Source organism: Zootoca vivipara, chromosome 1 (genome assembly GCF_965207765.1).
Source record: "Zootoca vivipara chromosome 1, rZooViv2.hap1.1, whole genome shotgun sequence".
Classification (NCBI taxonomy): Eukaryota; Metazoa; Chordata; class Lepidosauria; order Squamata; family Lacertidae; genus Zootoca; species Zootoca vivipara.
In genome coordinates, this window is record NC_142582.1 from 35,917,496 (window position 1) to 35,941,095 (window position 23,600).

At 41.7% G+C, this 23,600-nt stretch overlaps 1 protein-coding gene across 4 annotated transcripts in view; it reads right to left on the reverse strand.

The window, feature by feature from the left end:
• ARHGAP15 (Rho GTPase activating protein 15) overlaps positions 1-14,550 on the reverse strand; it is a 373,834-nt gene extending 359,284 nt beyond the window's left edge. Inside the window, exons 1-3 of one of the 4 annotated variants that reach the window (XM_088661719.1) lie at positions 14,532-14,550; positions 14,105-14,158; positions 9,679-9,858 (exon numbers count right to left, since the gene is read on the reverse strand). In XM_088661719.1, coding sequence (XP_088517845.1) covers positions 9,679-9,843 — 165 coding nt within the window. In that variant the 5' untranslated portion in view covers positions 9,844-9,858; positions 14,105-14,158; positions 14,532-14,550. Of the gene's footprint in view, positions 1-9,678; positions 9,859-14,104; positions 14,254-14,531 lie in introns of those variants that run through there. The other 3 variants (XM_088661732.1, XM_035130906.3, XM_088661727.1) reach the window with 3 other exon arrangements.
• Between the last annotated feature and the right edge of the window lie 9,050 nt (positions 14,551-23,600).

The window sequence follows — 23,600 nt, forward strand, 5'->3', positions numbered from 1 at the left end:
CATGAACCTTAGAACTTTCTCCAGGCCACACCCCTCACTGGTCCTGCTTTGCACCCCAAGTGTTTTTGCCCGGCTGGAATTTGTGCTTGACTTTTGCTTCCTGAATATAGTATAGAAAGGAGTGTTTAGACAGGGTGTGTAGAAACTAGCCTGATGTACAAGGGTGCAATTTACATCTGTTTGCTCCACACACTTTAGCCTCTGGCCCTGCCTGCCCACCACTGGCATGTGGCCATCAAAAGGCTACCTAGCCTTAAGCTTGAAAAAGGCCCTGCCCACCACCACTGATCTAAAACATTATTGGCATACACAGGGGCCAATTCACACTTGTCAATGCCCCCCCCCCAACAAAAATGCATCCAGAGCAGGTGAAGTCAACTGCAGGTGTGAACTGGCCCCAAAATGGTCAGCTGAATAGTACTAAAATCCTCACTACCACCTGGTAAAATGTAAAACCTGACTGGTTTTGCAAGTGGTTATGTAACACCAGGCATCCCCAAACTTTGGCTCTCCAGATGTTTTGGACTACAATTCCCATCATCCCCGACCACTGGTCCTGTTAGCTAGGGATCATGGGAGTTGTAGGCCAAAACATCTGGAGGGCCGCAGTTTGTGGATGCCTGTATAACACCATTGTAGGCTACCACTTGATAAATGGTCATCTGCATTTACCTTCTGCTCCAGACTGTCACAGATGTTAATTTGTTGGGATAAGTACTGGCTGGGAACAGATACTCTTCAACAATGCTGGTCTTGAACCAACCATGAGAGCCCTTCAATTTCTGCTTTGAATCTGTCAGCCAAGTTTTTTTTTTCCCATTTGGACACTGCCATTTTGTCATATAGCACTTCACAGTAAAAGTCAAGATGGAGGCGCCATATATAATCCAGTGCACTGACTGTCATGTGCAATGTCTCTGTGTTCAGTAAAGTCTAAGAAAATAAGCTTTTTTGGGGGGGGAGAGAGATGACAGGGGAGGGACAGCATGAGGAGTAAAATAATTTTAGTTTTGAGGCAAATTGAAGCAGCAATGGTTGTTTTTTATTAGAAAACAGAATCTTATGGGTGTCTTGCCCATTATTGCTTGAGAAAATGTTTTTCTTAGTATCTACATTTCTCTCAGGAAAGAACAAACTAGAAAGCAAAACAAATCTTCAAAAAAAAAGCCCTTCCACTAAATATACTCTTTTAAAAAATGTGTTCTAATGATCTTTCCAAGAAGGATATAATCCATTTTCAACTAAAATTACCTGCAGCTATAACTGGGGGAGGGGGCAGGGGGAGATCATGAAACTAGAAACATTTTTGAAAGGACTGCAGACTCATTTAATTAAAACTAAACAGATTACATATTTACGCAGAAGTCAAAATATTTTGGAAGCTGATAAACCTGTAAGCCTTAATGCAGTAGAAAAACAAGAAATAAATGCAAAGTGTTACTGTTACACATGCCTGCCTGATCAACGGTTTTCACGTATTGATCTATAAATGGAGTTGACAGTCTGTGTTAGCTGCACATTTTCCAAGCAGCTCTATTTTTGTACAAAACCAATATGGGCAATTACCTTTCTTTGAGATGCCAACTCTTATCAATTCAATGTGATTTAATGTCATATTAATTAAATATCAGGATCTACTTCAGGACAATCTTCACAAAGCAAGCCTCAAACTTGACTACAAGCTTGATGTAGAAGTAAACACACAACAGCCTCACCTCTCCTGACGTTGCTCAAAAAGCTCTACTCAACAGAAGCACCAGTAATTTTAGCAATTTTATTTGTCTCTTTGGCTAGCTGTAACTTTGGCAAGAAGTCGAGGTTCTGGGAAGGGGGATGAGAAAGAGGGTAGCAAGAAACAAAGGGAAACTGCTTCCTGCATCTTTGATAGTGTATTAGAGAGATAAATAAGACAACCAAGTCTGTTTCATCTAATCAAAAAGAACTCTAATTCATTAACATTTTGGAATGACTAAACAGCCTCTGATTCTTAATCTGAGCACCAATGAAAGACGATGTTTCATGCTTTGAATTTGCACTGAGACAAAATGCACCTCTCTGAGATTTAAGAGATGAAAATGGTTAATATTCATACACAATGAAGGATTGCATATGAACAGAAAGCATAGGAAGAGCTCTTGCTTAATAGAGTCCATGCCCAGCCTTAAGATTTGTGTAGTTGAGATAAGACATTAATATCATTTCATCGATTATGGACTAGTCTTAGCAGCATGGAAGTTCCCACTGAAAACTAGGCAAAACTACAGAAGGACTAAACATCTTCTTGCTCCAAGTTGCCAGCTGACAGCGCCAGTCCTATATGCATAATGGTGAAACAATTTGATCTCTATCTGAAAAATAGTCCCAGTATGTGCATGTATGCAGCCATGAATGTTAAAAATACAACATGTTCTACACATCTGCAACACCAAACGAACCTTAATATTTCATGGTTGCCACAAAAGGCCTTGTACTTTTTCAACTATGTTTTGCAGCATATATTTTTTTGTATGATTGGCAGCAACATCTGAAGGCTTAGACAAATTCAGTGAGTTGGCAAAGAAAAATTGGCACAGAGTCAAAAGTTCCAATACAGCAGGCTTAGTAGATTGCTGAATATGAATACAATGAAACTAGAGCTGTCACCTGATTAAAGAACTTTTAGTTGATTAATCATATGGCTCTCGATTGATTAGTTTTTTGTGAATTAAATCCACATATGTATTCTGATGAACAAATCAATTGCTTTTTGTGTGTGTGTGTGGGGGGGGTGTAATTTCTACATTTTCAGATGATACATGCATCACAGAAAACTATGTTAGAAGCAACTTCCATCCTGTGTTGAGCAGTATAGTAGTACTAGGAAAGTCTCCTGCAATATAAAATCTGCTACCTGCAGTTCTTATAGTATGTGCATTAAAAATTACTTGTGATTTTTTTAAAAAAATATCTGGTCCCCCATTAATTGGTGAACCTTAATTGGTGAAAGTATTTTAATCCACTACAAAACTTAATGTTGCAGCCTCCACCCCCCCCTACCGTCCCCAAAATCTTCTACAGAGGTTTTCCCAGCCCTGCTAAAGAGATTTGTATGGGTGATGGGCGAGAGGCATGGAATAGGAGAGGAAAGGGAATTCCTATTGTGTGAGAAGAAGTCTGTTTCACTCATCGACAGGCATCACAGGCTATCACCCTATGATTACACATTCCCAATGAACCAGAATGGATCGGTGAACAAAGTGCTGAGCTTCATAGCTATGGGTTCCGATTCTCGGCCAAGTCTAGACTTACCATAGTAGCAGCTTTTGCCCATTTTCATCTGTAGAGTTATGTTCTACACATAAATACTTAAAGCATGTTTATATATAAATGATTAACATTAAAATAGTGCTCATTAAATATTTTATTTTCTACTGATGATTATTACCCATTTGTCACCCAAAGGTCCCAGGATGGGTTACACAGTAAAGGAATCCAAATAAAACTGACAATAATTATATTTAAGTGAAATTGCCAGATCTATAGAGGCTGCACTTTAAAATGCTTATTGGGAAACCCTACAAAATCAGGGTATAATCTACTCACAAATCTAGGAGAAAGATCTGTGTATGGGTGCATGAAGCTGCGTACAGATATTTCCAGCTTCTTCTGCTTTGCTTCCTGCTATATTGGACTTTTGCTCTGCCAAATAGATATACATTTGTTTGGTGTTGCCAGATTTATACAGGTACACCTTTTCATAAAATCCCACAAACTGCAATATAGTTGGTGTAGCTTTCAAATGTGATTGACATACAGTGGTGCCTCGCTAGACGAATGCCCTGTAAGACGAATTTTTCGCTTAACGAAGAGATTTTTCGAGCGGAGGTTGCCTCGCAAGACGAATTCGTTTTGTGAGAAATTCATCTACCGAATCGTGGTTTCCCATAGGAATGTATTGAAATTCAATTAATATGTTCCTAATGGGCAAATAATAATAATAATAATAATAATAATAATAATAATAATAATAATTCAATGCATTCCTATGGGATGCACGAAAGGTTTTTTTCACAAAACGAATTGACTCACAGAACGAATTAAATTCGTTCCAAGCTGGAACGTGTCCAGAGGAGGGAAACCAAAATGGTCAAAGGCCTGGAAACAATGCCTTATGAGGAATGGCTTAAGGAGCTGGGTATGTTTAGCCTGGAGAAGAGAAGGTTAAGGGGTGATATGATAGCCATGTTCAAATATATAAAAGGATGTCATATAGAGGAGGGAGAAAGGTTGTTTTCTGCTGCTCCAGAGAAGTGGAGACGGAACAATGGATTCAAACTACAAGAAAGAAGATTCCACCTAAACATTAGGAAGAACTTCCTGACAGTAAGAGCTGTTCGACAGTGGAATTTGCTGCCAAGAAGTGTGGTAGAGTCTCCTTCTTTGGAGGTCTTTAAGCGGAGGCTTGACAGCCATATGTCAAGAATGCTTTGATGGTGTCACCTGCTTGGCAGGGGGTTGGACTGGATGGCCCTTGTGGTCTCTTCCAACTCTATGATTCTATGAAATTCGTCTAGCAAGGCACCACTGTAATTTAATTTCAAAAATATGGGGCAGAGAAAGATTTTTATCTTCTCTGTTCTAGGACTCTTGGCACAACAATCAACCAACATGTACTTCTGTGAATTGTTCCCATTCAGAATCCCACTAGTTTTTCAGGATGTGTTTTGTAATGTTTGGGGTTTTGCTTAAGACTTTGGGCCTTTCCTGTTTGCCTTTCACCAGCCACTTGACAGACTCGCTCGAGCAAATATGCCAAAATACTTTGCATTCTGTCAATATCTAGTCAGGAAACTCTGCATGGAAAAATGAGAGAGATGAAAATACGAGAAAGAGCGAGGAAATGAGGAGCATGGCAAGCTTTCAATCTATTATATCAGAGCCAAGTTTGCATGGTGAAAAGACATACCCTGCGTCTCTATAATTAGCTGCTAAGAAAGCACAACTTTTTCAGCTCCCTACAAAAGAACATAAATTGCAACTGTTATGCTTGTGGAAAACCCAGCAGCAAATTTTGGGTGTCTGGTGGAACTTTTTAGAATCCCTTTTTCTTTTATCATCCCCAAGTATTCTCTTCTCCACCCCACCCAGCCTCATCCCAGACCGAAAGTTATGTAACAAGGTAATACCAACAATGAGAAACTGCATGATAAAATCCTGCCCAAAAGTGAAAAATGCTAATTTTGTCTCATTTAGCAGCTGGATACAGAAATGCTCATTAGTTTTAAGAGGGTTAATCCTTTTAACTTTTGCATATTGATATGCCAATTATGCCTAATTGTACAAGAGGCATCAGTCAAGGTAATAGTGCATAAACACATGAAAGTTATTAAGTACATCCCAACATGTAATAAAGTAGGTGTTAATTGGTAGCTGAGTTCTGCAGGCTATTGAGGTGGATAATTCATTGAGAGATGGATCACTTGTAATTTCTCTACATAATTCCTTTTGCAGTCTCATGCTGTGATGTTTTCATGCTTGTCAAAAACAACTGCAGCCTAGTGCCTTTTGTTAAACACAGCCAATAAAATATGTTAGGCATCATTAAATATACTTAACTTTTAAACTTTTTCAAAGTTACAGTTCCTACTGATAATACATTATACTATTTCCAAATAAATTACAGTAAACATTCTTTTAACTTCCTAACAGAACATCTCACTTATGGGGGTTGGGGGTTGGTGTGTGTGTTTTTTAAGAACTACGTGCAAATGTGTCGCCAGCAAGTGATAGTTTTAAATTGGAAAGCAAACATAAGGAAATGAATGTTTCATCAGCTACTAGGTTGATATCAAAAGGGGGGAGGGATTCAGTTCTGAAATGCAATGCAAGTTTCTGTGAACTAAAGATTTACTTCTGCCAACTGAGAGAAGAATAATTAAAATCATGTATTTGCTGAGCTATGGTGATGAAACGGCTGTGGTTAATTTTGCATTTGAACATGGAGGTAAAAATAGCAGAAGGGCGGGTGCGGGGGGGGGGGAGACCAACAACTGCAGCAAGATTATTCCATTTACTGTCTCAGTTAAATAGCTGAATATTTCATAGGGGCTTGTCATATCAGCAGAATAGCCAATTAATAGCTTCGATGGCTCTGAAAAGAGAAATTTTTGGTGCTGGTGTGGGATGCTAGTGCAGTTTTGGGGCTTTCACTTATTTGCTCTGATTTGAAAAACTGAGCTGGAATCCAAAGCGAGTGACTAACATTGCATAAATAATTTTGCAATATCATATGGCCTCAGCTGCAAGTTGCAGCCATTATGGAGGAAAATGAACCAAGGGAGGCTCACACCAATCAGTTTGTTTAGTAGCACAGGATGAGTAAAAGGGAAGGGACATGACTGGCAACAGAGTTCACCTCTAAAGTATTAGTGCTTAAATATTTTCAGCAGGGATAAAATAAACAAATCCAGTACCACTTGGCTCTCTCTGCCATGTGTCAGGGTTATTTCAGACTCCAGATTTTAACTATCACAAATAATCTCAATCATAGTACATTAACAAGTGTAATGTTACATGCTAGGAAGAGCTTTCATTTCTCATTTACCTATCTTAATACAATGTTAGGCCGTGACTTTCAGAAATATAATCCAATGTCTGCAACACAAAGGATTTTTGGTTGTTTAGTAAGAGCTTTACATGGGCACAGCTGGCAACCCAAAATTTCCCATTGAACAAGTTTCTTACTCTATGTAATAAAGAGATGCAAGACTTCTTCAAATGCTTTCCCAAACTACGTAACAAAGCAGAAAATGCCACTGAATTATTGGACTACTGAAGCCACAGTGTCATTATTTTTAGCATAAGAGTGATACCAATGAACTGTGGGAATATGAATGGTCATAAAGATGACATTAGGTGAGTGGATGGATGAGTACCTAAAATGCGAAGAAGCGCTCTATCAGCACTTCGCGCACGTGCAGAAGCATACCTTCGGGGAGCGAATGCCTCCGTTTAGAACGCCTCCGTGGAACGGATCACGTTCCTAAACAGAGGTTCCACCTCTGTACATAATTCCCAACAGGCCTGGGGAATGTGCCTGGGGAATTTTGTACATTCTCCAGGCATAATTCCCAACAGGCTATGGGGTTATACGTATCTCAACTTCATTTTGCACATTCTCTGGGCAATATGCACATTTTCTGAGCAGTATGCATAATCTCCAAGAATGTTCAGGCGTTTACAATCTGCAGTCCCCAGGCTGCTTCTGGCCCACTTCTGAATTATACATGGTCCACAACATAACCTCCATACTGATTAGGCAAGAAGTAGGAAGGTGGGAGGGGCTCCAGATAAAGTGGTGGATTGTTGTTTTTTACCATTATTTACTTAATTTATATCCTACTCTTCCTCCAAAGGAGCCCTTTCCCCTTCAATCCAGCCCCCTTTTAACCAATCTCAGCTGTTTCCTAGTCAGTTGAGCAACACAAGGGTGATTGCAGGGAGAGGGAAACTAAACACCTTCATCCCTCCCTCCCTCCCTCCCCCCCCCCGCCCCGCTTCCCGCAATTCTAATGCCCACCCCACTCCCCATGGGGTCATTCATCATGGGACTCACAGAAGAGTTTATTCAGCTGAGGAATGCTTACCCAGCAGGGAAAAAGAGAGCTGTGAAGTGTCACTGATCCTACACAATGCCATTTCTGGCCCCATCCTATGCAGGCAAATTACTTTCCTTCCCCCTGCCTTTTGTGCCAGCCAGCATGAAATGTTCTAAGCGACGCTAACATTTGGAGGAAAACTATATTACTGTGTCAGTTACAGTTTTTCATAACAGCAGGTGAACAATAAATCTACAATGTTTTGCCCATTTTTATTTATTCTTACAAGAGGCAGTTGGTCCAGGTGACATGCAGAGGGACAGCCAGGACAGGCACCAGCAGCCCCCCTGCTCTGCTAGCTCCTCTGCCTGCCAGCCCAGGGCCGCTGCCCACAGGATCCAGAAGCCCAGGCAGCAGGTACCACTACTCACCACCTTCCTCCTCCATGGCAAGCTTGGGGATCTGCTGCTTCTGCCACCAGTGGTTAGAATTAGTGGTTAGAGTTGGCTCAGAAGGAAAAACAGCTCAGGATGGAAGAAGGTGGTCAGAAGCAGCAACCAGCATACCTGGTAATCCACTATTAGGATGAAGAGTCAGTATGGATAAGGCAGGGCCAGCAGCAGAAAATATTAGGCTGATCAGCCACCACTTCTGGCCTCTTTCCCATACTGCTGCTCCTACCAGGTTGACTTTTCATCTGGCTTGGCCTCAGTAGCAGCATGAGGAGGAAAGGGGCAGCTCTAAGGCACATGAGGGTGTGGCAGGGTCTAGGAGGATGGGGTACGATGAATTGGCACAGCCCCTATGAAAACAGTAGTTTAGTAAAGGACTTGTTGTCGTTTAGTCGTGTCCGACTCTTCGTGACCCCATGGACCATAGCACGCCAGGCACTCCTGTCTTCCTCTGCCTCCCGCAGTTTGGTCAAACTCATGTTCGTAGCTTCGAGAACACTGTCCAACCATCTTGTCCTCTGTCATCCCCTTCTCCTAGTGCCCTCCATCTTTCCCAACATCAGGGTCTTTTCCAGGGAGTCTTCTCTTCTCATGAGGTGGCCAAAGTATTGGAGCCTCAGCTTCACGATCTGTCCTTCCAGGTAGTATGGTAGTAAAGGACTACCATTGGGATTATAATGGACACAGAGTGATATGGTGACGGGGTGGATGTGTCAAGTGAGGAAAAGCTGGGCTAGAAGTCTGTCTTCAAGCTACTTCTCCTTCCAGCCCATCTCCCAGCTTTGATACTAGTAGCCTTGCTGTGTGGTTCCCTGAAGTTGTTAAGGTGAAACTAGAAAATTCCAGATCAGCTAATGGAAAGACAATTACCGGTACTGTCTCTGATCTTGTCCAGGAAGGACACGCTGATCTGGCTTTTGTAACTGAAACCTGTTTGGATAAAGGGGGAGACGCTGTTCTGGCTTTTGTAACTGAAACCTGATTGGATGAAGGGGAAGATGCAAATGTTTCCCAGATGTATCTCTTTGGGCAGAAAGGAGAAGTAGCTGTTATTTATAAATATATGAATGTATCTATAAATATATCATTTCCCTCATCAGATACTATGTCCACACATCAATTGTAGCATCTGTATCTGGTGTAGGGAACTTAAGACAGGAATGGTTTTGAGGAACCACAAGGTTTTTGGTCTTGGGGGCCTTCAACACACCTCTCAGTGCAAGCTTGTCTGAAGAAGTATGGCACCTCATGGCTGCCAATGTAACTATGGGCTTGTCTCAAATTACATCAGGTCCAACACATATGACAGAACACACCCCAGAGCTGGTGTGGAAAGGATTGGGAGAAAGTGATCTGTAAGTGAGGGAGCCAATAATGACTCAATTCTAATAGGCATATAACTGTTTGATAAGGTGTGACCGCCATGCTGCTGCTGCTAACCTATGCAATGGTGAAGGACAAATTTCGGTGGTATGAAACAGTAGCTGATTAATGGTTTTCTGGTGTCTCCGGCAAAGTTTCCTGATACTCTAGTCCTCGCAATACTGGAGAAGGTAATGTAATCAGTTTCAGAAAACTTCAAAAAATGCAAAATATATATAACAAAACAAATGAGTGGAGACAGAAAATTATTGTAGAGCAGTACTTACGGGCTCAATGACTTTCACATTATCAGACAGTATCATAGATTTGCTTTGGCTGTGCCTGTCATGGGGGCTGTTGGCACTTTTGATCCTCATCTGAACAGCACCTGTGCTTTCATGGGAACGATGCAGCTTTTCTGCACTGGTATCAGCAGACATTAACCGCTGCATGATTATTATGTCAACCTGAAAAATATAATAGCCAGTTAGGTCAGGCACACCATGCACTAATCTAGGTTTTATTCCATTTTAGGCAGTAAGAAGACAAGGTTAAACACATTGTGCATTAATCCAGGTTTTATTCCAGTTTAGGAAAAATAATAGTGAAACCAGCTGAGTATCTCTTAAAAATCTATCAGAAGAATCAATAATCTAGGGCACCTTATTACTCACCAACTCGTCCAAGAGCGAAGTTTACATAAAAGATTATCTTTATCTCAAAGGCCACTCTTCTGTTGTGTAATCTTTCAGTAACCTTTCCAGTACATCCAGCTGGCAGGCCTTACAGTTTGCCTTTGGTCTTCCCATGTTCACATCTGAGACAGATATCTCAAGTTTGCTCACAGGCTAAAAGTGAAGTGTTTGGCCTTTGCCGATTATGCCAGAAAGACCAGAGGAGGATGTTGCATGCACGCCTGCTTCATATATTATGTTTCAAAATGCACCCCATAAAACCTCTTATATGCCAACTAAAATAGGTAGATGGTTATGGAACTAATTACAGGCTAGAGCAAAGCAGAGGCAAACATGTTGCTATTGCAGTGGGGGTGGAGGGGTCAGCATCGGACATCAAGGTCACTGGTAGAGATGTCACTAAAATATGCAATTCCTTGGCTACATGTCAAGGTGTTGCTAATGGATATATTTTCCACTCAAATATTAGCCATGTTCTCAGGCATCGTTCAGTGCTTTTAAAACACTAAACATGCTTATCTAGTTTCAGAAAGAGAACACATTTTCAAAGCTTCATCCATTTTACTTAAATTGTAACATGATTTTTTTTTTGGTACTTGGGACCTTGGGCTATTATTAAATCTGCCATATCTTTTAACTATAGGGTTGTCAGGCCAGATTTGTGCTTAGGTGGGAAATCTTTAAGGAAAGCCCAAGAGCTGTGGGAAGTATAGGCACTTTGATGCAAAGAATGCCATCTTCCGGATGAAATGCAGAGCAACATTTTCCAAATGTTTGCTAGGAAGTATCTGTCTGCATCAGCTGTTTTTCATGTGATATGTGTACCTAAACATAAAGCAAATAGATGGTGAAAGCCATGCTGCATCCTGATTCCTCTTCTGAGGAGGTCTTAATTTCTGCAACTTGCTGCTTGAAGGTATACACCCCCAAAAGGTCCTAGATATCAAATGTTATCTCTTATGACAGTCTGCACAAACATCCCATAATGGCATTTAATCTTGCTATTGAACTGCTATTCATTTTCTAGTAAGCAGCTATTATTTGTATTTGCCATTATGGTTACTACCATTATGATGGATTGAGCATGCATATGGAAAGGACTTCTCTATGGCAATGACCTCTGTAGATGCAGCACATTTCTATGGCCCGGTTCATACGTAACACTAATCCACCATCCACATCACACTAAGCCACGGTGTTACATGAGAATCAGGCCTTTGTTTTAAGCCATGATCTCTAGTTTGTACAAATTAATGGAGAGTGAAACTGAGGTCCTTCTCCCAGCCATGCGACAGGAGGAGTGGCAGGCGGGTGAGAGGAGAGAAGCACATGAGCCTGAAACCTTCCTCTGTCTCTTTCCTCCTTGCGATAAACCATGCTTTCACATTATGTGCAAATGTGGTGCATTTATTCTACAGACACACATTGATCCTCTCTGGATGAGATTGTGCTTCTGTCACAACAATGTCCCCATGTGCCCTACATTTTACCACAGAAGTAAATGCCAGCTATTTATTTGCTTATATGGGAGTGAACTGCAAACCTGATTCCCGAATAGAGATGGCCAAAGAGACTTTGGAATCTGAGGCAGAAAATGCAAACAGCACTCCACCTCATGGTGCTAAAGTATAACAAACTAAATAATTGGCAATGTGCTCATCTTTAATGGCATGCAAAAACCTCCTTCCCCAGGCACCAGCATAATGGTAAGGCTGTTCCTGAATCTGGTGAATCTAGCCCAGGCTTCCTCAACCTCGGCCCTCCAGATGTTTTTGGCTTACAACTCCCACAATCCCTAGCTAGCAGGACCAGTGGTCAGGGATGATGGGAATTGTAGTCTCAAAACATCTGAAGGGTCGAGGTTGAGGAAGCCTGATCTAGCCATTGAGAATCGGGTCTTACCATCTGCATAGCTCAAGCATGGTTCCACGTCTTCTGAAAACCCAAAGCTCACTTATGCTGAGTTGGGCAGCACTGGACTGGACTGGAGTAATAGTTTAATTCTGACTGGAAACACCTTACAAAGATCTCAGGCAAAGGCCTTTCCCATTTTCAGTACCTGAGGTCCATTGACTTGGATAAATTGGGGGCTGAACCTGACTGATGAAACCTCCCAGGCAAGTATATGGATTGGCAATGGGCAGTAAGACAGTGTCCACCGCCTATAATCTGATCCTCAAAGTGGCACCCAGATAGAACTAGTTACTGACCAGTGTTCTACTAGCTAAAGTGATCTTAGAGATCTATCAATATTCACATTCATTTTCTTCTTTGTTTTGTTGTCTACTCAAAGCATGATGGGGCATACAGCTGTCAAGAGTATTTATCTTTTTTTATAAAAAAAACTGTCTAAAGATAAACTCTGTTCTGGAAGGAGTGTGTAGGTACAAGAAATATGCAAAGAATATTACTGAAGCAGCGAAGGAAGGTCTGCTTCTGTTATCTCACTTGGTACGATCCTCTTTGCAGAGGCTGTGGTTTCTATTGTAATTCTCAAGGGAAATTTGCACATATTTTCAGAGGCTCTATTTATATACACTTACTAAGCTAGCAGTACACCTTAGGATTCATATACTGTACCATCTCCTTTTGTAACCTACACACACGTGAGGGGATCTAGCAAAGTTTAGACTCATAGATGTGGAAACCCAGTTATATTGATCTCTCCCTCACCTTCTTTAAAGGTGAAGAACTGTGTGACTTGATCTTGTCTTCATACATATAAGTTCTCCATCACACTTTCCATTTTGAGAATGGTGAAGGGGAGAGATTAGGTAGCAAGTGAAGTGAAAGAGCTCAGACCCAGGAGAGCTGCTGCAATATAATGTAGACAGTAATGTTCTAGATGGACTGATAGTATGGTCTAGTAAAAGGCAGTTTCTTGTGTAAGGATTTGCAGAACAGGGTAAATAAAGGGAGACTGGTGTGACTTGTAAGACTCATCTGTATGTTTTAAGATGTAACCTTAGAATTTGACTTTCACTGTGCAGATACAGTACTCTGCAGTCAAGCAAAAGCCACCTAATCTTCATTCCAGGAAGCTACTGATACAGTACTACCCAATTACTGAGGAACTAAAGGGGAAAGTCTTTTCAGTAAGATATTAGGGGTCGTTATGGGGGGTGGCTCTGGAGAAAGCTGAGAAGATAGAGGGGTGGCTGCCTCCCCTCTGAGGGTGTGGGGAGGTAAGGAAAATGGCAGAAAGACGTCTGGAAAGGAGAACTTTCAGAGATACAAACTTTTCAGAAAAACAACAACTATCCATTGCTCAAGAATTTGTAACTCTGGGGATCCAGTTAATGATGCAGAAGGCAGCCGTTTCCTCTCTGTCTCTCCATAAGCATTGTAGAGCAGAGCTGGTTTGTGCTCTCTCTGCCTCTGTTGGACATTTTTTGCATTAGCGTTTGGAGAAATCTCCTAACTTTCATTGCTGCTGATATGGCTCCACCACTGATTTTTAGTGCACATGCGATACTGTAGCTGAGCACGTTTTTCATTCTTAATGATATGCCCACAGGATACTATTTTTACTAGCATTCCCACTGTTTATTACTATTGCTGCTAAACTTCAGCAGTGGGACTTCTTACCAAAATTTGCTAATGTGGCTTTATCATCATGCCGTAACATCTTTTAATTTCTTCATTATTTCACTGCCTCTATATTCACCATACCTTTCTCAATCAAAACCATTTGCCGAGCACATTTCTGTAAGAAGTGACACGCCAAAGCTGGTAAACGTTTTTTTGACAAAACCAGTTAAGCCTTTGAAAATGTAAAAGTTATTATTGTTTGTGCTCCCTGTGCAAATACAGATGCCAGTATCTGGACCCTTTCTCACATTATTTATCTATGTTGGAGGCTTCTTTGAATAAGTTGTTGCTGTATTTTCTACTACATCTAACATAACAATGCAAAGCAATCGGTTTCTCTCCCCATCCATGTGCTGTGCTTATTTTATCATGCACATCTAGCAACAGGTTGCATGTAAGACTTCAGAAATAAATGAAGTTTCCTTACCTACAGTTTGCTACACATGATGTTCTTATCCACTGTACCAACATCCACCGGTAGCTTCAAAAAAGCAAATGGAAAACATGAAGCAGTTACGTATGTGAAAGCTACACAAATCTCTCTTCCCCCGAAGCAACAGAAAGAAAGCAAAGAGGAAAGCACGATGTAACCACTTCCTGTTAAAGGGAGTTAAGCACCCCCACAGCAAGTCATACATGCAATTTCATATATAGGAAGAAACTGAAGAGTAAAGCAGGCAAACGCTCTAGCATGAAAATTACTTAAAGTTACTACAAGTAGACAAGCAGACTTTCAGAAGATCAGCAAAGCAGTTGAAAAGGAAATACAAGGAGGAATTAAACTAGCTGGAGTTTGAACCAACTTCCTTCTCCTCTGTTTTCTGTAGAAAATAAAAAGTCTTGCAGAAATTTACTTGGGCATGTTGGAGGCAGATGCTTGGTTCTGCTGCCTTTTTGCCATCTAATTAGCTATTGAATTACAGCTCTAACTACTGCATCTAGTTTACATTTGCGTATAACATTAGGTTTTTGGTGTTGCACTTCTGGCAAGCTTAATGTGCCGCTGTTAATGATCCTGCTTTGTCAACTTCCTGTTTGAAAATTACCTACATGAGAGACTTTGCTGAGGCCTCATACATCCTTGTTTGGAAGTCAGTTGCACTGAAATGAAAAGAGCTTACATGTTGGCTTTTTTTTTGGTATCAGCGTTCTACCAGACCAAGTCTAAAATCCTTCTCTGTATTATGACTTTCTATAATGAGGGCATAAGGCACTATGAAGTTGCAATTTCCATCTCCTTCTCTTATGCAATTTCCACACATTCTATAATGAAACGTGTAGAATTATGAGTCACACCCATAATCAGTGGGTCTGAGGGTAATCTAGTCCAATCCTCTGCAATGCACAAATTGCAACTAAAGTATTCATGGCAGTTGATCATTCAACATCTGCTTAAAAACATCCAATGAAGGAGAGCCCATCACCTTCCAAAAGTACTCCGTTTTATTGGAGAATAGCTCTTACCGTCAAAGTTCTTATTGATGTTTAAAAAGGTAAAGGTAAAGGGACCCCTGACCATTAGGTCCAGTCGTGACCGACTCTGGGGTTGCACGCTCATCTCGCATTATTGGCCAAGGGAGCCGGCGTACCGCTTCCAGGTCATGTGGCCAGCATGACAAAGCCGCTTCTAGTGAACCAGAGCAGCGCACAGAAACGCCGCTTACCTTCCCGCTGTAGCGGTTCCTATTTATCTACTTGGATTTTGACGTGCTTTCAAACTGCTAGGTTGGCAGGAGCTGGGACCGAGCAACGGGAGCTCACCCCATCACAGGGATTCGAACCACTGACCTTCTGATCAGCAAGCCCTAGGCTCTGTGGTCTAACCCACAGCGCCACCTGGGCTCCCCTTATTGATGTTTAGTCAGAGTATATTTGAGATTTGTTCACTGTTGACTTTTTAACAGATTGTGCTCAATTCTTCGACTTCCATTTTCAACCATAGGGTAGGGTTGTCCAGTGACACACCCAGGACCCATATATCAACAAAATTTGTGTCCGGATAGGCCTTAAATACACACACAGGTTGCTGGAGCACAGGGGAAAAAACATGAGAGGCAAGTTCCATGATCTTTTATCCATAAGAGTGTTGTTGTTTTAAAAGAATTCTGCACTTAAAAATAAAAAAAAATCCTTCAGTAGCACCTTAAAGACCAACTAAGTTTTTATTTTGGTATGAGCTTTCGTGTGCATGCACACTTCTTCAGATACATGCACACGAAAGCTCATACCAAAATAAAAACTTAGTTGGTCTTTAAGGTGCTACTGAAGGAATTTTTTTATTTTACTTCGACCCAGACCAACACGGCTACCTACCTGTAACCAGCACTTAATAAATAATCATATTCTAGGGCTGAAGCAAGTTTTATAAATAGAGAAGTCTGGCATAATTTACATCAGGGTTGTATCTAACTAATTGTACTGCATTGAAAACAGTGGATTTAAGTTAGTGAAGCCCGTTGATTTCATTGGGTCCAATTTGAGAAAGCCTTGTTTGGCTGCAACCTTTTTTATTTTGGCTGTTTTGAGAGGATTTTATATTGAAAAGCATTCTAAATTTCATCTTGGGGCAGTCATGCATTAAAGTTACTTAACTGCATTATGTAATTTTGGGAAACGTTACAAACAAGGGCCTGGTACTTCTCACTAATGCTAGTAAACAACTGGACTGAGTATTGCCCACATTGTGTTATTTGTATCACTTACAAATGAAAGCACTTCATGAAAACAAAAGCTGAATATCCCCAAGAGGTCCATGCTGGGCCTCCTATGCCTATAGCCCTAAAGAAGCACAGTTTAGCAAATGAGGCCTACAGCTCTGAAGGGAGGGTCTTCAGTCCAGCTCCCACCAACCCCAACAAACACAGTCAATGCTCAAAAATGATGGGAACTTGGAAATCATGGCCTCCCCACCTCAAGTTTAAATGACAAGGTCTGCAGCACTGAGAGAGAACAGTTTACAAAATGAGGTCTACAGACCTGAGGGCACCGTATTTAGAAGATAAGGGCTGGAAGAATGACCAAGGGAAGTTGGTGACCCTCCCCCCCCCTCTCTCTCACACACATACATAGAGAGAAGACTGACTGGTCTTGAAACTCTGAAATAGACAAACCTCTAAATATAGACAAGTATGAGCTGCAGCTGCAACAGAACAATCCAATGTGATTTATATAGCCAGAAAACAGAGATATGAGGAAAGTTGACAAGCCCACGCTGAACTGAATTAACTAGCCAAATATATTGTAAACCTATCACATGCTCCGAATCTATAAAAATAAAAATCTACGCAAAATTTCAGTTGGACCCTTGAAGAAAAGCCTTGTATGATGTTAAGGGAAGGAACATGCGCTTTTAACACCCCTTTTCTAAAATGCTAGTATCATAGTGAAAGAAGTTGTGCAACACAGCTTCCTCTTGTCAATAAAGCCAATAGTGTCTGTATACTATAAAGAGCTGGTAGTTTTGTATGTTGTTCAGACTTGAGCCTTTCAGGCTTCCTACCTAAAAATATCTGAAATTTTGATCTGAATGTGTGAAAAGGGTAGTGGGAATTACTTCAACACAACGAGAATGCCCCAGCCAGAAAACAAAGCTTTCAGTTCTAGGCTAAATACCTCATGAAATTCACTATAATTGTCAGGGCCAGTCCAGGACATTTTGTTACTTCAGGCAATATTGAAAATGCCTCCTCCTGCAACCACTGCCACCTCCTCTGTGCCCGCCCGCCTCCTTTGTCACCTCCTGTGGCCACCACCTCCATTTGATCAGGTGGGTTATTTTGCACCAGATTCAATAAATTTCGGGGGAATAAGAGATGACACACAGGCAATGCAGATGGGAAGACTTGAGGGAGGGTTTGCCCTGAAGGAAACAGCAGTAAAGGAAGATGAGAGAACAGGTGAGTTCACCAAAGGAAACTGGATTACAATAAATAACAAAGTTTGTCATTGGTATGAGCTTTCGTGTGCATGCACACAAAAGCTCATACCAATGACAAACGTAGTTGGTCTCTAAGGTGCTACTGGAGGGAATTTTTTTTATTTTGTTTCTATTGTGGCAGACCAACACGGCTACCTACCTGTAACAATAAATAACAAGTACATTTCAAGCTTATCAGATAATATTTCTCTCTCTCATAATAACCCGCCATACAGCTCATGAAGAATAATCACATTGATAAATGGGGCCCCCTCCGCATGTAACTAGAGCAAGGTGTGTTGCTTGCTGAAAGGAAAATATTTGCACCCAGAACAGGTCTATAGAAGAAAAGCTTCTGTGATTAAACTTGTGACTAAAGTTTCACTCCATCCAAATTTCCTCTCTCTATAGATTTGTTCACATTCAACTTTTATGATGCCACTGGTTTCAGCACCAAACATAGCAGAGTCTACAGAACAGAGCTAGAGGCTTAATTACCAAACCCCACTATCAGTATTTCAGTGGAGGTGTGCTGGAGGTGGTCAAATAATGTGTGAATTTCACCCCTTCCTCGATATAAGTAAGCTGTGAGCAACTGTGCATCCTTTCATTTAGGGGTGGCTGTCATTAAGTGACAGTGTCACATAACTGATATTTGACAAGCTGGAAGCTGTGCCTGGTGCCATTGACAACAAACCCTCACTTATAATAGTCAGTGTATGCACGAAGCCAGCATCACAAACACATGCTGATGCATTATTTAAAGAACGCTTTTGACAGGGTTTAGGAACATGTCAACTGCAAATGCAGAGCATTCTCATTTGTGATAATGTTAAGACCTTTAGGTGCTAAGAGCACCATGACAGAAGTACTGTGGTGTAAAAAAGAAAGAAAGAAAGAAAGAAAGAAAGAAAGAAAGAAAGGGTGTGTGTGTGCGTGTGATATATTCAGTTCAGTTTAAACAATAAGCCTCTCATGAAAAATATGTCAAATTCTTAACTACTGTCAATATGTTGAAAAGACAGATCCATTGCTATATCAGTATGGGGGTTAGAGGGAAGTGAAACATTAGTTGTACGTACTTTTAAAAGACACTGCACTTTATCAAAATGCAGTCTCTATGAAATTTATATTTTTCAAAGCAAAATCCCTTTAACACTTTAACGTTATTCCAGTCATCCATTATGTTCAAGTAAAGAGGTCATATTTCACCTGAGTTAAAAGCGGGAACGACTCCAGTGGCAGCTACCTCTTTGAGCACCCCCATTCCCCAAAGATCTTAAGCTCCTTTACTTGAGGTATGTGCCCATTCTGTTTGTTGCTTTAATTTCTTTCATGGAGCTTTTCATTTTTGCCTACATAAACCTTTTAATAAGGTCTCTCAAAATCGTCCATTGGGTCTTCTCTCTCTCTCTCTCTCTCTCTCTCTCTCTCTCTCTCTCTCTCTCTCTCTCTCTGTGTGTGTGTGTGTGTGTGTGCACATGTTTGTGCCAGACTTTACCCCACCCCATATCTAGACCATTTGGCATCCTAGCACATGTGTATATCAATGGGATTTGCCTAAGGAAACCAAGCTGCCCTGATCTCCTAAGGCAGAGACAGGGGTGGGCTGGATGTTCCCTTCATAATGCAGAGACTTAAGAATTGGCCTTGTCTGAAGGTTAGAGGAAGGAGGGCTAGTGGCAGCAAATGTTGGTTTTGAGAGATCACCGTTACTTTTCTTCTTGTGCGTGGAGGGAGGAGAGCTCCTTACCTCTCTGTACCATCACAGATGTAGATGGTTTTCAGGTTCCAATCCCAAGCTTCAAGATTTGTGGGAGAGGCCTTAATTGTGGTCCCATCTGCATCTGTTAAGGACCCAGGTGGTGCTGTGGGTTAAACCACAGAGTCTAGGGCTTTCTGATCAGAAGGTCGGCGGTTCGAATCCCTGCAACGGGGTTAGCTCCTGTTGCTCGGTCCCAGCTCCTGCCCACCTAGCAGTTCGAAAGCACATCAAAGTGCAAGTAGATAAATAGGGACCGCTCTGGCGGGAAGGTAAACGGCATTTCCGTGTGCTGCTCTGGTTCGCCAGAAGCAGCTTTGTCATGCTGGCCACATGACCCGGAAACTGTCTGCGGACAAACGCCGGCTCCCTCGGCCTATAGAGCGAGATGAGCGCCGCAACCCCAGAGTCGGACACGACTGGACCTGATGGTCAGGGGCCCCTTTACCTTTGCTGCATCTGTTACATTATGTGGTGACCTAGGGTAGTCCTTCACTGCTGTGGTGTCTGTTGTGGACACCTTCCATCAGAAGTATGATTGTCCCCATCAGTACTGATTTTTCGTCCTTAGGTAAACATGTTTTTGTTCTATCAGGCATTTGGGAGAATTTGATGGGAACTGTTTTGCTTGTCATGATGATACCACTGGAAGTTACATGACTCTTGGTGGCAATGTATATGATGTTATGGTATTTATTATTTGCTGCACACCATATTGGGATCCCTTTGAGATAAAGGTGGTTTAGAAATTAAATAAATAAACAAAGCATGGAGGATGCTATCAGTGGCTACTAGCCATGGTGAAGATGCTAGATGTGTCCCTCTGAATACCACTTGCTGGGCTGAAACAGTGAACAGAGACTGGTTCTTTGGGGATTCCCAGAGGTCATCTGGTTGGTCACTGTGGGAAATAGGATGCTAAGCTAGATAGGCCTGAAGTATGATCTACCAGGGCTCTTCAGAGCAGCATATGGACCTGCTCTGGTCAGACCTCACCTGGAGTACTGTGTCCAGTTCTGGGCACCACAGTTCAAGAAGGATACTGACAAGCTGGAACGTGTCCAGAAGAGGGCAACCAAAATGGTCAAAGGCCTGGAAACGATGCCTTCTGAGGAACGGCTTAGGGAGCTGGGTATGTTTAGCCTGGAGAAGAGAAGGTTAAGGGGTGATATGATAGCCATGTTCAAATATATAAAAAGATGTCATATAGAAGAGGGTGAAAGGTTGGTTTCTACTGCTCCAGAGAAGCGGACACGGAGCAATGGATTCAAGCTACAAGAAAGAAGATTCCACCTAAACATTAGGAAGAACTTCCTGACAGTAAGAGCTGTTCGACAGTGGAATTTGCTGCCAAGGAGTGTGGTGGAGTCTCCTTCTTTGGAGGTCTTTAAGCGGAGGCTTGACAGCCATCTGTCAGGAATGTTTTGATGGTGTTTCCTGCTTGGCAGGGGGTTGGACTAGATGGCCCTTGTGGTATCTTCTAACTCTATCATTCTATTCTATTCTATTCTTTATTTAAAAAATGGCATTGTCATGGCACAGAGATGAAAGAGGCCAGACCCAGAGCAGAAAGCAGAAGTCTTCATAGTTTTCAATGGAGCCTTTTGCCCCTAGCCTAAACATAACAGCCAAATTGGCATTGATCCAGCTAGTTACCCACACTTATACCCTGTACAAGGTTGAAGCCATTCATCCTTACAGCAGTTAGTCAATTTGCTAATAAAAGAAGCAAGGTATTGACCCCAACGTCAAATATGTTTTTTTCCTCATTTACTAATAGCATTTGATGATCTGACAAGTATTTTGGCTTGGGTTTCTACCCTGATTATTTTGCCAGTTTTAGTAGCTTAATTTCCTATAATCTGATTTGCCTTTTAGTTTAGATTTGTGAAATTTGTCTTCATTTGTGAAAATTGCTTAATGCATCTCTTTAGTGTGTCTAATTAATTTAATTCATCATTGTGAAAAAGAAACTGACATAATAAGCTTAGAAATATCAAGAAATTTGAGATGAATCAAACACACCCCATTCTTGCATCACATAGTATGCATGTGTTTTATAATGATGTTGAATGATACGATGCCGTGAAACTCAAAATTTTGCTCCATTTTGTGATATTTTCATTTTTTAAATGTGATTTGTGACATCCAAACTTTTTTGTTAAACGAATTTCCTTGATTCTATTTTGTTTGTAACAACCACAATAAATTCAGAAATAAAATGTCCATATGTGAGCCAAAATGCTTATTCGTCCTCTTCCTTATTTAGCATCTGCAATGTTCTAGCTACAAATAGCCATTATGTTTCTCAAATGCAAAATTCTGATCCTGCCAGGCAGATCATTCTGTCAAAGAAAGCTCTTTGCATGCATTTCTGGACCTGCCTTCTGGATGTCTGTATTCACTATCAACAAAGGGTAGTGGGATAATAATGCTAGTTCGGTAATTACACATTCAGTGACATACACACAGCAGGTGCTGATGAGATGGGGTGCACATGTGTATCCAGACTTTAATGCCATGAAGCCAGTGTGGTGTAGTGGTTAAGAGTGGTAGGCTCGTAATCTGGGGAACCGGGTTCGTGTCTCTGCTCCTCCACATGCAGCTGCTGGGTGACCTTGGGCTAGTCACACTTCGCTGAAGTCTCTCAGCCCCACTCACCTCACAGAGTGTTTGTTGTGGGGGAGGAAGGGAAAGGAGAATGTTAGCCACTTTGAGACTCCTTTGGGTAGTGATAAAGCGGGATATCAACTACTACTCTTCTTTTTTTTCATCGTGACTGCACCACTTATATAGGATATGCCTTCTCTTTATCTTGTAATATACATGGGAATTCACACACATCCCTCCAGGATTGTTTTCTTCATTTCTTATCTATATGCAACTAAAGGTAAAGGTAAAGGGACCAGGTCATGTGGCCAGCATGACAAAGCCGCTTCTGGCAAACTGGAGCAGCACATGGAAACGCTGTTTACCTTCCCGCTGTAGCGGTTCCTATTTATCTACTTGTATTTTGACGTGCTTTCGAGCTGCTAGGTTGGCAGGAGCTGGGACTGAGTAACGGGAGCTCACCCCGTCACAGGGATTCGAACCGCCGACATTCTGATCAGCAAGCCCTAGGCTCAGTGGTTTAACCCACAGCGCCACCTGGGCTCCCCTATATGCAACTAGTGTTGTCCATAACAGGAATAATCAACGTACTTTGGTCTGAGGGCCACACTAGCCCACTGCCAACTCTTTAGGAGGCTGGAAAAGTAGGTATGGCCTAAGTGGAAAACTGACCATTCAGTTATAAAGCTATTGTCCACAAGAATTGCCCACCAGACATTCTACCCTATTTTCATGCTTTAAAAAAACCATTCATCATTAAATTCAGTAATTTATATATTTTAGGACAGGGTTTTTTTTCTTGCCTTTTTGTCTTTTCCTAGTGTGGATGGATGGATGACTATGCTACTAACTTTGTATGTATCAAAAGGTTTTGTACCTATTTGTATTTCTAATATTTTTGCAGTTAAAGAAAAAAAAGGTAAGATATTTATATATGAAGGACCACCTGCACCCACTGTTGTAGTCTCGTTGCTGAGCAACAACGTGCAGAGCTCAGTGGAGTGGGAGGCCAGCCAACTAGAAGAATCTGGGAGATGTACTTGCCTGGAGGCAGAGTCAGCATACAAAGTCAGGTCCAGTCCTAGGGTTGAGCAAACAGCAATCCACATGGTCAAATAGTCCAGGGGTCAGGGAATCCAAGATCATGGGGTCAAGGGTTAAGATGAGCAGGAGGCAGCAAGGTAGAGCCAGGAACTTCAAGTGTTGTTACCAGCATTTGACTGCTGCTGGGAGTTCTGCTTAAGAAGGCCACAGCCAGCTGTTTCTCATCAGTCCCTTATCCTCTGTGTCCTTGAAGGCTGATCAGCTGCAGGTGGAGTCACTCCGCCTCTCCCCCCTTCAGGCTGCTGTTCATCAGGTGAAGATGACTCCTGGCCCATGGCACCCATACACACTTGCTTTGGCCTTATGAGGTTGTGCTCATAAGTCTGCCACATAGGTGATCCCATATCTCTGGAACTATCTCCTGAAAGAAGTACTTGCTTAAGTGTAACATTTACATTCCACCTCTTCTCCAAGTTGCTTCTATCCCACTTAGTTTTATCCCCACAAATGTGGGCAAAATTAGGTTGAGAGTCAGTGGCTTTTTCCATGATCGTCTAGTAAGCTTCAAGGTCAAGTGGGGATCTGAACCAG